The 14,210-nt window shown below is 69.3% G+C and overlaps 3 protein-coding genes across 3 annotated transcripts; all 3 read right to left on the bottom strand.

The window, feature by feature from the left end:
* Positions 1-5,231: 5,231 nt before the first annotated feature.
* Positions 5,232-6,349, bottom strand: RHOBADRAFT_13003 (uncharacterized protein; the record flags this gene model as incomplete). Its single annotated transcript, XM_018412118.1, has 5 exons — positions 5,232-5,367; positions 5,440-5,562; positions 5,631-5,713; positions 5,788-5,841; positions 5,897-6,349. 5 exons carry the CDS (start codon positions 6,347-6,349, stop codon positions 5,232-5,234), a joined length of 849 nt encoding a protein of 282 aa, XP_018272582.1.
* Positions 6,350-8,875: 2,526 nt separating this feature from the next.
* Positions 8,876-9,722, bottom strand: RHOBADRAFT_1962 (uncharacterized protein; the record flags this gene model as incomplete). The annotated part of the gene is made up of 4 exons (XM_018412540.1): positions 8,876-9,088; positions 9,196-9,279; positions 9,353-9,450; positions 9,554-9,722. Coding segments are annotated over 4 exons (564 nt in total), but the record flags the coding sequence as incomplete, so codon positions are not given.
* Positions 9,723-12,344: 2,622 nt separating this feature from the next.
* Positions 12,345-13,997, bottom strand: RHOBADRAFT_52527 (uncharacterized protein; the record flags this gene model as incomplete). Its single annotated transcript, XM_018416383.1, has 6 exons — positions 12,345-12,470; positions 12,539-12,616; positions 12,684-12,734; positions 12,821-13,425; positions 13,489-13,665; positions 13,730-13,997. Coding segments are annotated over 6 exons (1,250 nt in total), but the record flags the coding sequence as incomplete, so codon positions are not given.
* Between the last annotated feature and the right edge of the window lie 213 nt (positions 13,998-14,210).

Below are 14,210 nucleotides of genomic sequence, written 5' to 3'. Positions count from 1 at the left end.
GGCCTGCTGCTGCGCCTGCTGCGCGAGCTGGGCAGCCGCCGCACGCTCCTCGCGCTTGTTGTTGGCGAACGACGACGGGAACGACGTCTGCTGGGCCGGCGACGTCGCCGACACAGGCGCCCTGGCAGGGGCAGGCTGCGGTACAGATGGTGCGAGTGCGGGAGCCGCCTCGGCCTTGGGCGCCTCGGCGACGGGCGGGAGCGGGTTGACGCTGTCCGACCCGTAGTGCTCGTCGCTCGGCGACGCCTCGCGCGCGAACATGCCACGCTTTGGCGGGCCGACGTGGAACGCGGGACGCGCCGCCATGGCGGGCGACGGGCCGACCGACGACATGGTGTGCGGCGTCGCCGGCGTGGGCGACTCGGGGTTGTCGACGTAGTCGAGCGCGGCGAGAAGGTCCGAGTGGATGTTGTACTCCTCGGGGAGGTCGTAGCTCGTCTTCTGCTGCTGCTGCTGCTGCTGCTGCTGCTGGCGGCGGCGCTGCTCGGTGTCGATCTGGAGGTCCGGGCGAGGCGACCCTTGCAGACGAGTCTGCTCGACCGGCGCGTCCACGAACTGGGGCTGCGCCTCGCTCGTGCGCTGCTCCGGCTCGGTGCCGACCTGGCTAGGCCGAGGCGAGGCCGCGAACAGCGGTTGCGTCGCGAACGTCGGGTCGCGCGGCGAGTCGAGGTTGACGTGCTCGGGGCTGTCGACGACGTGGCCGTTGTGGACCTGGCTGTTGCGCGTGTTGGCCGAGACGTCCGAGCGAGTCGCGTCGCCGTCGACCGAGCCGCGAGGCGGCGCCGACGATGGCTCGTCGGCGTTGCGCACGACGAGCGGGATGGGCGGTGCGGGAGCCGAGAAGGGCTCGGCGTCACGAGGCGGACGCTGCTGCTGCTGCTGGAACTCGTGCTGCTGAGCGACGGGCGAGGCGGCGGGCGACGCGTCGAGGTACGCCAAGCCGGGTGAGGGCGGGTTCGCCATGGCGAGCGACGAGCCCGCACCAGGCGAGGGCAGCGGCGCCGACTCGGGCGGGTACAGCGGCGACAGGTGCTGCTGCTGGTGCTGCTGCTGCTCGACGGGCGAGCGGGCGAGCTGCTCGTAGTCGGCGTGCGAGTTGGTCGACTGGGCCGGCGGCGCGTAGCTCAGGTGCGTCTTGAGCGACCGGTCGCTCGCCGAGTGCGGCGTGTGCAGCTGCTGCCCGTTCTCGATGGCGGCCGCCGTCGACAGCTGGTGGAGCGGCGTCGAGCCGTTCGACGACGACGCACGGGCCTCGGCGGCCGTGTCGATCGGGGCGACGAGACGGCTCGGGCCGTCGCGAGGCTGCTGCTGCTGCTGGTACTGCTGCTGCTGCTGCTGGCGAGGTGCCGAGGTAGGGGCCGGCGGCGGCGTGCGCTCGCAGGCGATGTCGGACGAGAGGGAGGCGGCGTAGGTCGACATGTCGTTCTCGGCGCTCGCGCCGTGGCTCGGGCCACGCAGGCCGAGGTAGTCGTGCGCCGGCTGCGCCTGGGCCTGGGCTTGGGCCGGCGGCTGCGCCTGCTGCTGGCGCTGCTGCTCGTCGGGCGCCGGCGCCGACTGCTCCTGGATCGGCTGCGGCGACGGCGTCTGCTGCTGCGACGGCGACGGCGACTGGTACACGGGCGCCTCCTCGATCGCGCCGTACGAGCTCATGCGCCGGTCGGCCGTGCTCTGGCGGTGCAGGCTCATGCGGCGCGCGTCGACGCCCTGCGGCTCGATCGGCGTCGCGGCCGCGAACGACGACGACGGGCGATCGCTCGTGAGCGCCTGCGGCTCGACAAGCGGCGACCGGCGGTCGTCGACGAGCGAGCCCTCGCCGATGGTCGGCAGGATGGGCGGCAGCTGCGGCGAGTTGTCGCTGCGGCCGCCCTGCTGCGCCGGCTGCTGCTGCTGCTGGCTCCACCGCCGAGGCACGTCGTTCGGGTCGACAGGCGAGGTGGGCGTGCCGGCGCCGGACGAGGGCGCGCTGCGGCCGTCTTGAAGAGGCGGCGGGCCGGCGAGCGAGGCCGGGCGCACGCCGCGCATGCGGTCGAACAGGATGTCTGCGGCGAGAGCAGGACGTCAGGTGCGCCCTCGAGGAGGCGAAAGAGGACAAGGGCGTACTGTGGAAGGTTGCGCGGATCGCTCGAGGGCGGCTCTCGTTGATGCTGAGGTTGTCGACAACTGCGTGAGGACGGCGTCAATGACGGGGCTCTCGCCCAACGACCGAGCGACACGAAGAAAGGGAAAGAGAGGGACGCACGCTCGCGGTCGAGGAACTGCCTGTCGCGGTGCGGCCCGATCGGCAGGGCGAAGTAGAGCGAGTTCGGGTCGCGGGGGTCGAACGAGAAGTTGCGCGGTCGGCCGTAGAGCTGCATGGGTCGTCGACGTTAGCTCGGGCAGACAAAGGAGAGTAGAAGGGGGGGATAGAGAGAGAGAGAGAGAGGCAGGGCGCACCTTGAACGCGTCGGCGACGCCGACGATCCAGTGAAGCATGTCGACGCAGCTGCCCTCCTCGAGCATCATGTAGGCGTAGCCCTGCTTCTCGGCCCGCCCACCGACGCCGTAGCCCGTCGCGACCCAGCCCTCGGCGCTGCTGAGGAACGTGCCCTCGACCTTGAACAGGGTCGAGCTCTCGAGGAGGGCGTCGTGGTCGGGGTAGATGGCGGCGGCTGCGAACGACGACGGCGGACGGGTGAGCTCGGCGCCGGAATGGCTGAGAGAGAGAGAGAGGGGGACGCGCCGTAGTAGATGTGCTGCGCGACGCAGAGCGGCTGCTCCTTCTTGCCCGGCTTGCGGTCGTAGAACGCGAGCGTGCTGACGGCGCCGCCGCCGGGCAGGTCCTCGACGGCGACCTCGTCCGCCTTCTTGTCCTTCTTGCCGAAGCTCAACAGGCTCGTCCTGCGGCTCTTCTTCTCCTCGGCGGGCGCCACCGCGGCCGGGCCGCCGATGACGCTCGCGCGCGACGGGACGCTCGACCCTCGCACGACGACGACCCACACCCGGCGCCACTCGGTGTCGCCGGGCAGGCGGGCCTTGAGCCAGCCCTCGAACCGACCGGACGCGGCGCTCGCCTTGCGCCCGCCGCCGTCGGCGCTCGAGCCGGCGCTGTGCGGCGCGGGCAGGCCGACGTCGTAGCCCTGCCACCCGAGGGGGCGAGGCTCGCGCACGCCGAGGAGCGAGCCCGTCCAGATCTCGTTGCACCGAGATCGCTCCCAGAACGACAGGCGGATGGCGTTGATCCACATCTGCGCGCAGGCGAGGGCGTAAGTTAGTCGCCGGAACGAGTGCTCGAGGCCGGCGAAGGACGAGGCGACGCACCGACAGGGATTGAAGGCTCGGCGCGCAGAAGAGGATGCGGTTCTGGCCGGCGCTGTTGAGGCAGAACTGGAACTGGGTCGGCGTCTTGGGGCCTCGAGGATGAGGCGGCATCGGGTGGACGAAGGCGTCCTGGAGGTTGAGGTACTGCGGCGGGACCTGTGGGCGGCACCATACAGGGTCAGGACCGAGTCTGTGACGGCGAGGAGCGTGCGAGGGGGACGCACAGTGCGGTTCTCGCGAGCGGCGGCCTCCATGTCGGCGGCGTTCCAGGTCGACATGACGAACCCGCTCAGCTGGACGAACCACTTGGCCCACTGCGCGTCGGAGCCGGTCGTGCCCTGGAGGGGAGAGTTGCACGTCAGTCTGGGTTGCCCGACGAGCACTGGGAGGGGCGGCAAGAGAGAGAGACGAGGCGCACCTTGCCCTCGGGGTTGGCCTCGACCTTCTTCATGAGGAAGCCCTCGGCGTAGAACTTGCTGCTCTTGAGGAGCGCCGCCGCACGCTGCAGGTCGTGCAACGGCTCGCCCGCAATCGTCTGCGGCGGTGCGGCGCCGCCTGGGCCGGCGACAGGGGCGACCTGGCTCGCGAGCGACCGAGAGCTGCCCGCCGAGGGGAGCTGGCTCGTCGGGCGAGTCGGGGCCGACGAGCCATCGCGCGAGTGGCCCGAGGGGGCGGGCGACTGGCGGGCACTCGCCGTCGCGGTGGTTGCGGCCGAACCAGGGTAGGCGCGAGTCGGGGAGGGCCCGTCGACGGGCGAGAGCGGGGCGCTGCCGCCGTAGCCGGTGCTGCCGGCGCTACTGCGCAGGCGAGGGTCGGCGACGGGGCTGGGCGGCACGCCGTAGCTCGACTGGCGCTGGGGCTGGGGCTGGGCGTGCTGAGGAGGGGGGAAGGCACCGTGTTGGTGCTGCGGCGGCGGCTGGCGGGCCTGCTGCTGCTGCTGCTGCTCGTGCAGGTACTGCGGGTGGTACTGCATCTGCTGCTGCTGGCGGCCGGGCTGCGGCTCCATGGTCGGCGAGTCGACGAGGCGCCTGGTAGATGACGAGGGAAACGATCGGCGGCGGCGGTGTGCTCGCCTGGTGGACGAGGCTGCTCGGCGGGTGCTGGTGGAAGCGCAGGTCCTCGATGAGGTAGACGCTGGCTGTGGGCGAAAAGTGGTGGAACGGCGACGAGGAACGGCGACGACAACGACGATTCAAGAAGGGGCGGGAGGTTGCAGGGCGAGGGACGCTGTGGCCGGTGCTGCTCGTGCGGCTTGCGGCGCAGCTAGACCGTGCACGAGCAAGGCTCGTCGACTGCGCTGGGCAAACTCAGCGCAAAAGCCGCGGGCGGTGCTTGCGCTCTCCTCCTCCTCCTCCTCCGCTCAGAGCGAGGCGGTGCTGCACAAACTCGAGAGACTGACGACGGAAAGGGTACTGCGATTGCGTCAAGCTCTGCTCTGCGACTATGTACGACCATCTGTCACTCGACCTCGCCCTCGCTGCTCGTCGGCGGCGGCGCGATCTTCCTCGGAGCCTTCCTCCCCCTCACAGGCTGCGTCCTCGCCTTCTTCGACGACACCTCCGCTCCGCCCTTGCCGTCCTTCTCCCAGTCCGACCGCAGGTCCTCGTCGCTCGAGAGCTCGCCGCCGTTGGCTGCGGCGCGGTCGGCGCGCGCCTGCTGCTCGGCGCGCTTGCGAGACGCGGCCGTCGACCGCTTCTTGGCGGGCGCACGGGTCGTCGTCGACGCTGTCGAGGACGCAAAGAGTCAGTCGGTGCTAGGGAGGGACCGAGAGGGCAAAGAGAGAGCGCCTCGCACCTTTCCTCGCTCGCTTCTTCTTCGGCGCCGCTTGGACCTGCTCCCCGCCGTCGGCCTCCTCGGGCTCCTCCTCCTCGGCCTTCTCCTTGCCCTTGGGCTGCGACTTGTCCTTCCATTGCTGCACACGTGGCAAGAGAGGCTCAGCTCGGGTCCAGAGTGAGGCTTGAGAGGGAGGACGAGGCTGGACGCACCTGGACGACGTTCTGCAGGCGCTTGCTCGCGTACTTGGGCTGCTTCTTGCGCGAGAACGGTGCGTCGCCGGCCGTATAGTCGAAGCTGCACGATGCGAGTCAGTCCAGGATCGAAACCGGTGGGCGGGAGGAGGGGAGAGGGGAGAGCAAGACGCACAAGTCGGTCATGACGGGCTGCTTGCGGAGCGCGCCGGCTTTGCGCTCCTGGTCGCGCTTGATGAGGGGCAAGAGGAGCGAGTCCGTCTTGACCTGGTCCCAGCCGAGCGAGCGGTTGAGGTAGCTGCCGGGCGAGTGAACGTCAGGAACTGGTCGACGAGCCAGGGAAAGAAGAGGAGGCAGGGGACGTACAAGCGCAGGCCGTCGAGGTCGACGCCGCTCCACGAGAACTGCTCGTCACTCTCGACGACGGTCGGCCGGTAGTACGCCTCGGCCTGTGGGCGCAAGGGCGCGTATGGGTCAGTAGGTCGTCGCGCCGAGAAGGATGACGAGGAAGATCGGGACGCACGACGTCTTTTGGCGGCCAGCCCTTGTCGAGGATGAGCTCCTTGTGGCCCTTCTTCTGCGCAAGAGAAGGAACAGGGTCAGTGACAGGCCTTGGACCGGCGCAGAGAGACAGAAGAGAGAGAGAGGGAGATTGGACGCACGAAGCGCCGCTTCCACGACGTGTTGGTCTCCTGCTCCGAGTCCTTGCCGCTCTGGACCCGGTCCCACCAGTCTCTGAACCGCTCGAGCCCGTGCTTGCCCGGGAACTCTTCGAGAAGCTCGCGCCCTGCGACAGGGCCGACGCCGGGCAGGCCCTCGGTGTAGTCGCTCCCGAGGAGGTACGCCAGGCGGACGAGCTTGTCGCGGTCGAGGCCGATCTCGCGCTCGAGGTCGGCGAGGAGGTAGCACTCGACGTACTTGGCCTCGTTGAACATGTTGCGGTAGATGCGCGACCCGCCGAACAGGAACACGTCCGAGTCGTCCGTGACGATGCCGTCGACGAGCTCGCGCGTGAGGAGCGACGCGCACTCGGCCTCGGCCTCCATCGGCGCGTCGACGTACGGGATACCGAACAGGATGAGCATCTCCTGCGAGGCGAGGCGAGGGAAGGACGGGGAGAGAAAGGGTCGAGGGTCAGGAAGGGGCTCTTTGAGGATGCGGCAGGAGAGGAGGAAACCGAGCGGGCTCACCTTGATGTCGATGGCCATCTGCCTCGTGACGCCGTCGGCGTTGCGCATCTCGACGTTGCGCTGCTCCGACAGCTTGAGGACGTCCTTCTCGGCCTCGGCGCGCATCTTCTCGATCTTCTCGTTGCGGAGCTGCGCCATAACGTCGGCGAATGCCTCCTCCTCGCGCTCGAGCACCTGGAGCGCCTCGGCCTCCTCGTCGTCGTTGAGGTCGTAGTACCACTCGGCGCTGTCCTCGGCGACCTGCTCGGCGGCCGTGACGCTCGGCCCGCCCTCGACGCCGTCCTGCTCGCGACGAGGTGGCGGCGTGGGGCTCCTGCTCCAGTCGGAGAAGAAGAGCTCGTCGTCGTCCTGGGCCCCCTTCTGAGCCCCCTCGCCCTGCCCCTCGGCCCTTGCCGCCGGCTCGACCATGTGCTTGTCCGCCTCGCCCGCCTCGAGCGCCGGACCGGCCGGCGCGCCGAGCTGTGCGACCGTCGCGGGAAGGACGTCGGCCTCCTCGGCCTGCACCGCCTCGCGCGCCTTCTCGAGGAGGGGCAGCGGCGACGGCATGTTGACGGGCGACGGCGCACGGACGTCGTCCTGCTCGCGGGTCGGGGCGATGGCGCTCGGCCGCGGGGCTGCGGGAAGCGGCGCCGACACGTGCGTGAGGGCGAGGAGGTCCGCCTCGTGCACGACGGGCGGGTGTGGCGAGGGTGGACGGGTCGAAGCCGGCTGAGGGGCCGCCGGGAGGACGCGCGGCGGCGTCGGCGAGCGAGGGCGGGACGAAGGCGCAGGAGGCGAGGCGCTTCGAGGGGAAGCGGCTCGTGCGGCAGGAGGGGGAGCGGCCGATGCCGCGCCGGCGAGAGCGTCGACCTCGACCTCGACGGGCGGCGACGACGCAAAGTCCCGCGCTTGGACCTCGCCCTCGCCCATGTGCTCGTCCTCGCCGTGCTCGTACCGGTCAAAGGGGTCCGGCGATACCGACAGGCGCCCTTGCGGCGGGCGTGCGGCAGGCGAAGGTGCAGGAGGGAGGGGAAGGGCGGGTCGTGCGGGTGCCGGCTTGCGGGGCGAGGCCTCGCTCTCCGAGTCCGAGTCCGAGGGGAGGAGCCTGTCGAACAGGGTGCGGCTCGCCGCTGCGGCGGGCGGTGGCGGGGTGGCGGGCCGCCGGGGAGCGGGCGAGGCTGGGCGAGAGGAGCCGCTCGGCGCGTGGTGACGTGGAGGAGGTGCTGGAGGCAGACGCGGCGAGGACGACGGCAGGGTGACGGTGGCGGTCGCAGTCGGACGTACAGGTGCAGGAGCTTGTCGTGCGGCGGCCTCGACGGGTGGGTGAGCGACAGCAACCTCCTCGAACGCGTCGGACCCCTCGCCGTCCGTGTCCATGGCGGTCGGCGGTCCCGCAGGTGGCGCATAAGGTGGCGCGTGGACAGGCGGGCGACTGCTCGCCGTCGGGAGCGAGACGTACTCGAGCTCGTCGTCGTCCGTATCGCTGGCGTTGGCGCCGTCGCGAGCGAGAGGAGGGGGCTGAGATATGGCGGGGGTGGTGACCTTGATCGAGCGGGAGGACGACGCTGACGGATAGTGGCGCGGCGGGTACGAGGAGGCTGTAGAGCGCGAGGTGGACGCGATCGGCGGGAGCGAGGTGCGGTGCAGGTCGTGCGAGTCGGCCGTCTGCGCCGACTCGTACAGCGCCCGCTGCAAGATGACGTCCTCGTCGTCGGCGGGCGCATCGTGCTGGAAGAGGCCGGTGCCACGAGAGGTGGACGCGACGGGTTGATCGAGGTACGGGTCGACGACTGGCACGGGCGCGGCCGCTGCGAAACGGGCGCGGACGGCCTCCTCGGCGAGAGCTCGACGCGCCTGCACGTCGGGCGTCGGCAGTCCTGCGTTGACGCTGCGAGAAGGACAAGTCAGTACGGGCGCACGAGCGCGGCGGAAGAGAGAGAGAGAGAGAGGGACGCACTCGTTCGGGCCGGCAACTTCCTCGAACTCGTCCGTGTCGGTGTGCTCGTCGACGCTCTCGTCGGTCGTCGTGTCGATCGTGATCGGCTCGGTGCTGAGGAGCTCCGGGTTCTTGACGCCGAGGACCCAGCCGCCGCCCTTGCTCGCGTCCTGCTTGACGAGCACGTACTCGCGGTTGCGCGAGCCGGCGACACGGGTCGGGATCGCGATGGCCGACTTGCCGAGCTCGTCGGTGACGCTCAGGAGCTTCTGCGTGTACTGGTTGCGCTCCATGAGGTGGCTGATCTGCGCCTTGGAGAAGTCGACGGCGGCCGCGCCGCGCATCTGCTGGACCCGGCGGTGGTTGACCTGGCGGGTCTTGACGCGCAGGTCGCCGAGGATCTCGTACTTGACCTCGGTCGGGAGCGTGCTGAAGAAGTCGGACTCGATGTCGAGGTCCTCGGGGCGCAGGTCCTCGATGAACTCGCGCAGCTCCTCCTCGGTCGCGATGCGCGGGTCCGACATCTTGGCGCGCGCCGCGAGCGAGCCCTCGATCTGCGGGAGCGCGTACTCGTCGCGCAGCACGTCCTTGCGGGCCGGCTTGAGGGGCGAGGCCGGCTTGTCGAGGTCCTCGAGGTAGACGGCGTCCTCGCCGATCTGCTCGCCCGTGTCGACGTCCAACATGGCCGCGCGCCCCGCCGCGACTGCTGCCGCGTCGCGCTTCTCCTTGCGGCGCCTGTAGAAAGCGATAGTCAGCTCGACGAGCCCGAGGAGGACAGGGCAGGGAAGCGAGGGACGCGCTTGTTCAACTCGCGCTCGGCAACGACCGTGCGAAGCTGCGCCGACAGGAGCTTCTGCGCCGTCTTGGCGAGGTCGGTCCCGGCACCCTGCTTGCGTCGCTTGCGGTTCTCCTGCGGGACTCGGCCAGCAAGGTCAGCTGTGGCGGGCGAGGCGAGGGAGGACGAGGGGGAAGGGTGGACGCACGATGGTGCGCTTCTTGAGCATGGGAGCGTCGCCGTCAAAGACAAAGACGGGCTTGATGCCGTGGAACAGGAGCTTGAGAACCCGCCTGAACGTGCCCACTGCGCGCGAGAGAGCCGTGGTCAGCTCGCTTCATCTGGCCAGCACCGCCTCCTCGACCCCGAGGACACGACGAGAGAGGGAGAGGGAGCGCGCAGGACGCACTGATGTGGGCTCCGTGGAGCGTGTCGCCCGTCTTGCGGTCGCGCATGGCCATCTGGAACTGGTACAGCCAGATGCTCGCGTCGATAGCGAGCCGCTTGTCCTCGAGCGACTCGAGGGTGATGGGCCGCGCGACAGGGCCGACGATCTTCCACAGGCCCTGGACACCCATCGTGCGAGGTGGTGCGAGTGTCGCCGAGCTGGCGCAGGTTGTAGTGAGCGAGGCGAGGTGGTGACTGAGTGAGGACGAGGTCAACCGCGACTCTCGGCGCAAGTCAACCCGCTCGCTCTCTCTCCGTCGCACACACACAGCAGAGGACGCGGTCTATACAACTCGAGCCGAGCTCCCTCGCCGCTACTCAATTCGTGGCCTTTCGACGCAGCCGGAACGGTCGCTGCCAGGCCGGGACGCTGGCGGTTGGCGACGAGGTCGAGGCGGCGACAGCCTGCGAGCGATATGTCTGCGTGAGCGACGAGGCGAAGGGGCGCGAGAGAGGGAGGACGAGGCGAGGAAAGGAGGAAGACGCACAGCAGGCCGCTCCTCCGCCGGCGCCGGCAGCGTCGTCGAACGATGCGGCCACACGCGCTCTTCTTCACGAGGCAGCTGTAGACGAAGAGAGTCAGAGATGCGCCGCGTCGACCGAGACGAGAACGAGGACGAGAGGGCGCACAGGGTGGTACACGGTCGCCGACCCGTGTCCCGCACGGTCCGGGCTCGTCGTAGTCGGAGGGGGCTGTTCATGGAGGAAGGAGAGTAAGGGAACGACGACGAGGATGGAAGGGAAAACAGGAGGAGGGCGCACACGACGGTGGCGGAGAGGAGACCTCTTGAGCGGTCCGGGCGGGGCGACGAGCTCAGGCGACCTTGGGCGGGCACACTGGTCGAGGAAGGGGAACTGAAACGCATACCGTCAGTCTTGCTGCGAGAGATAGAGCACGAGAGGGGGATGACGCACTCGGTGGATGTCGCTCAGCGGCAGCCCGACGTCGCTCGAGCGGAAGAAGTCGACGGTGACCTGCGGCGGGATCGGCGTTCGTCCGGCGCGTGCTCGTGTAGAACGAAAGGGAGAGAGCGTATGGGCGCACCTTGAGTAGCTCGGCGAGCATCTGCATGGCGTACGTGTACTGCGCCGCGCCTTCTTGAAACGCGCGGTCCGAGCCCGTGGACGACCACCGGTCGAGGCGCGAGTCGGCGACGGCGAGCTTGCGCCCGAGGGCGAACCAGGCAATCTTGTCGACCTTCTCGCGCAGGGTGTCGAGGTCGGCGCGGTGGACGTCGAGACAGGCGTACCAGGCCTCGGGCGAGAGGAAATGGCCTTTGACGCCGCGCTCGGCGCTCTCGCGCTCGAAGCTGCAGATGACCCGCACGAGGAAGCTCGAGCTGAACAGGCTGTCCGACACCTTGGTGGCCGAGAGGTCCGACGCGAACATGATGTGCTGCAGCGCGTGAAAGACGAGGACGGTCGGGTGCTCGGCCAAGTAGACGATGTTGCGGACGGCGGCCTGCCGCATGAGGCGCTCGAGGTCGGTCGACAGGTGCAAGATGTGCGCAGGGTGACCCTCGGCGCAAAGCTGACTCGGCGCGAACGTGTGCCACTGCGACAGGTGGACGAGGTCGACCGACGGGCTGGGCTCGAGCTCGAGGACACACATTGCGACGTCGTCGTCCACGTGCGAGGGCGGGATCTCGAGCTGGTACCGGCGAAAAGCGTAGTTGTCTGCAGGAGGGAGCTCGTCAGGCCTCGGCCACTCGTCCTCGAAGGAGGGGAAAACGCGCCTCGGTCCCAGCCACATGCGCCGGCCGCCAGGTCGCCGAACAGGATGTTCGTGTCGTCGCCTTTGGCCGTCCAGAACGAGACTCGCGCCGTCTTGGTCGTGAGAAGCTTGTCGCTGAGGAGCCACCCAGAGGGAAGCTGCCGCTCGGGCTCGTCGTGGCAGAAGGCGAGGTAGGCGGCCATGATTGCGGGAAGACCTGCTCGAGCTGAGGGTCAGTACTCGAGTCGACAATGAGACGAGGACTGGTAGGGAACGCACCGACGAGGACCAACTGGGGCATCCTGGCGCTGCGACGAGCTGCCGCATCTTGCGCGTGGAGCAGGGCGTTGGTGGCGACGCCGAGCGTGTCGAGCGCGGTGAGGCGATCGTGCTTGGGCTCGTGCACGAGCGAGGACGACATGCCGGATCGACGTGCTCGTTGAACGGGAGGAAGCAGAGGCAAAAGCTGGGCGGAGCGAGCGGCGCGACCTGGAACGTCCGCGGACGGCGCGCGGCCACAAGGCCGCGATTGTCGGGGCCAGGGAGCTTCCAGGAGAGGGCAGCAGAAAGCTCGGCGTCGCACGTGGCTGCAGAGTCCGGCACGCCGCCGTCGCGGACGCTGAGGAGGCGCTCGCCAGCTGGACGAGGAGGAGGAGCGGCTGCCGCCGTCAGGCGCGAGGGCGCAGCGGTGCGGACAGGGCCGGCAGGGTGTAGCAGGTCGCAGTAGAGCAGCACTCAGGGCTGTGCGAGGTCTGCAGGGAGGGGGCGAGATCTCATCAGCTCGACCGTCATCCGAGAGGGAGAGGACGACGGGCGCACCTTGGCTGAGGCTCGGGCAGGCGAGAAGGGTGTGGGAGTCGGTCACGCTAGCTTCCCGGGTGGCTCGAGCTGTCGTGGGCGAGCTGGACGAAGGCCACGACGACGAGGTCGACGTCGACCGAGTCTCCAAGTCAACCGGCTTCCTCGCTCTCCTGCGCTCTCTCTCCGTCGCACACATACAGCAGAGGACGCGGTCTATACATCTCGAGGTCGCCGCTACTCAATCCGTGTTGTCTCGACGAGGACGCTGGAACGCTCGCTTCCAGGCCGGGACGTCACGGTGCTCGCTCCGGCTGGCGGTTGGCGACGAGGTCGACGCGCTCGCGACAGCCTGCGAGCGGTCGTTCTGCGTGAGTGGCGGCGCGAAGCGACGCGAGAGAGGGAGGACGAGGCGAGGGAAGGAGGAAGACGCACGGCAGGCTCGAGCTCCTCCGCCGTCGCCGGCAGCGTCGTCGAACGATGCAGCCGCACGCGTCTTTCTCCACGAGGCAGCTGTAGACGAAGAGAGTCAGAAATGCGCGAGGTCGACCGAGACGAGAACGAGGACGAGAAGGCGCACAGGGTGGTACGCTGTCGCCGACCGGGGCTTCGAGAGGTGAGCGACCGTGTCCTGCTCGGCAGAAAGAGAGAGGCAGTCAGGCTCGGCTCGACTCGACTCGACGACAGAGAAAGTGAGAGAGACAGAATGCGGCGCACCTTGACCAACGTGCCATACAACGTCATGGCGCGCGAGTAGGACGCTCGGACGCTGCGCTCGTCGCCGCCGTGGATCTCGACCTCCCACTGGGCGAGCGCGTCGAGCAGGGCCTGGTCGGACAGCTTGGCGACGCCGTCCTCGAGCACCTTGAGCTCGCCGTTGGCCTTGATGATGCTGAGGCACTCGAGCCAGTCGCGCTTCTTGAGCCAGACCTCCTTGAGCTTGAGCGAGCTCGCGCGCGACTCGCACTCGAACACGTAGACGAGGCGCACCAGCATACACGCGCCGTACGAGGTCGCGGTCACTCGCTCGAGCGCGCACAGGACCTCGAGAGCCCAGACGGCGATGGCGCTCGGGCGAACGGCCGAGTAGTCGAGCTTGTCCACGTGGCCGGCGTCCATCGACTTCCAAAATGCCGTCGACACACGGACGAGGTGCCGCGGGTGGCCTGGCGCCTTCAGATAGCCCTCGGCGATGGCGTGGCGCGTGACAAACTCGCGCAACTGGGTCGCGGCGAGAAGGCGAAAGGTGAAGAGGGCCCTCACCAACTGCTCCTCGGCGGTCGGCACCTCCTCGAGGCCGTAGCGAGGCAAGACACGGTCGGCTGAGAGAGGAGAAAGGGTCAGGACCGTGCAGGAGGGGTCGAGGGAGCGGAAAGCGGACGCACGGTTGTTCTGGACGAGCGCGTGCGTGAGCGGCGGTGGCGCGTCGGCTTCGTCGCGGCAGAGCGTGACGAGGGCGACGTCGCTCGGCCAGAGCGTGTCGGTGAGGAGAAAGGCCGACGGCAGGTCGAGACCATGCTCGTGGTGGAGGGCGATGTAGGCGGCGACGAGGCCCGCAAAGCCTGTCGTGCAGGCAGTCCGGTCAGTGCGAGAACTCGGAGCAGGGGCGAAAGGAGCGGGACGCACCGTCGAGAGCGAGAAGCGGCGCAGGCCTGCGCTCCCTGACCGCCTTGGCCCGCTCCTCGACGTCGAGGCGCACCGCGGACGCGAACACGTCGAGCCCGGTCACCCTCGACTCGTGCTGGGGCGCGCGGTGCTCTGCCAGAGGCGGCATGGTTGCAACAAGATGCTGAGCGTCGAAGAGCGACAGCGAGAGAGGACAGAGCGAGCGAGCGGGCAGCTGGCGAACGGTCCGCGGAGCCGAGGCCACAGACTGGGGTGCGTACGGACGCCCAGCCGAGCTCGGACCGGCCAGCAGGTCGATTCGCGGCGCCGCGCGATGGCCAGCGGAGGAGTGGGAGCGAGAAGGCTGAGTGGGCGGAGGAGGAGGAGAAGCAGGAGAGGGAAGGGGAGGCAGCGCCGGCGGGGGCCGAGGGCAGCAGGCGGTGGCGCAGAGCAGTGCAAGTGCCAGCCCCCAGGTTGCAAGCGTATGCGAGCCGCGTAGAGA

This window comes from Rhodotorula graminis (genome assembly GCF_001329695.1).
Source record: "Rhodotorula graminis WP1 unplaced genomic scaffold RHOBAscaffold_4, whole genome shotgun sequence".
Classification (NCBI taxonomy): domain Eukaryota; kingdom Fungi; phylum Basidiomycota; class Microbotryomycetes; order Sporidiobolales; family Sporidiobolaceae; genus Rhodotorula; species Rhodotorula graminis.
Note: the sequence above shows the minus strand (reverse complement) of the source record. Positions and strands in the feature narration are given on the sequence as shown.